At 39.2% G+C, this 1,047-nt stretch overlaps 1 protein-coding gene across 1 annotated transcript; it reads right to left on the bottom strand.

The window, feature by feature from the left end:
- Positions 1–4: 4 nt before the first annotated feature.
- On the bottom strand, positions 5–576 carry LOC107735902 (26S proteasome non-ATPase regulatory subunit 4-like; the record flags this gene model as incomplete). The annotated part of the gene is made up of 3 exons (XM_016547452.1): positions 5–46; positions 216–330; positions 428–576. Coding segments are annotated over 3 exons (306 nt in total), but the record flags the coding sequence as incomplete, so codon positions are not given.
- Positions 577–1,047: the final 471 nt, after the last annotated feature.

Raw genomic sequence — 1,047 nt, 5'->3', positions numbered from 1 at the left:
CAATCCTCATCTTGTGGTTCTTGCCTTGTCTATGCTTTAGTGCCAGCTAGATGCAGATATACACAAATGTAAATGTTAGCAGAGTAAAATACTACTTTCACTTTTTTTTTTAAAGGAAATTCCCCAAAGCATGTATGAACTTCTTTCCTCTATGGAACACAAAAGGAACTCTCTTTGAGTAAACTATCCATTTAGCCCTCTATGAATGTACTTACATGTGCCACTCGTATGCTAGTGCAGAAGGAGATTTCTCCCAGTGGCTGAATCGCATGAAGCTTTGAGACAATGCGGCCTGTGTCTGATGTTAAAGTGGTGAGGACCTCACAATTACTGCACCAAACCAAAAGATGTGTTACTACATGCAAACAACACCATTGTCTGACAGATCATACATGTATGAAATAAAATACAACACCGACATACTTACTTTGCCATTGTGATTAGGCCCACATTGTTCTCTGGGTTAGTACGGGTCTTTGAGTGACAGACAATGTTGACAGCATCCTGCTGTGCCTGTAATCTGGTGGGCAGGAAATCTCCATTCCTCATGTATTCACTGTTGTCCACACTGTTAAGACATGAAGACAATCAGCATGTTTCCATCAAATGCATACAAGTGCAAGAGCATAAACTGAGTGCTGACATTTGCAAGAGATAAAAAATAATAATAATAATAATCAAACACTAGCACTTGGTGATCCTAGTTTTATTTACACAACAGTCAGAGCAAGTAAACTGGATCCCAGCAGTGGAAAACTGCTTTAGATAAATGTCCGTGAATCAAAACCAAGTGAGCTGCCTATCTAGACATCTTTTGAGGGCGTTATACTAACAATTCTGCTCACTAGTGTCTGAGACACAACCAGTATCGCTTCATGACGGTTCTAGAAGACTAAATAAGACGCTATCAAATTGAGATCACTAATAAGTGATGATTGTTTATGGGTCATAAATCTGTTTTTGTGTTAGTGGTCCGTTTCTTTATTGCAGAGCTACGTGCTGAATAATGACTCAGGAGAATGTCATTCTAATCAGAAACCGGCTATT

The sequence above is a fragment of the Sinocyclocheilus rhinocerous genome, unplaced genomic scaffold, assembly GCF_001515625.1.
Source record: "Sinocyclocheilus rhinocerous isolate Xijiao unplaced genomic scaffold, SAMN03320098_v1.1 C36360549, whole genome shotgun sequence".
Classification (NCBI taxonomy): Eukaryota; Metazoa; Chordata; class Actinopteri; order Cypriniformes; family Cyprinidae; genus Sinocyclocheilus; species Sinocyclocheilus rhinocerous.
This window is presented reverse-complemented; position numbering and strand designations above follow the sequence as displayed.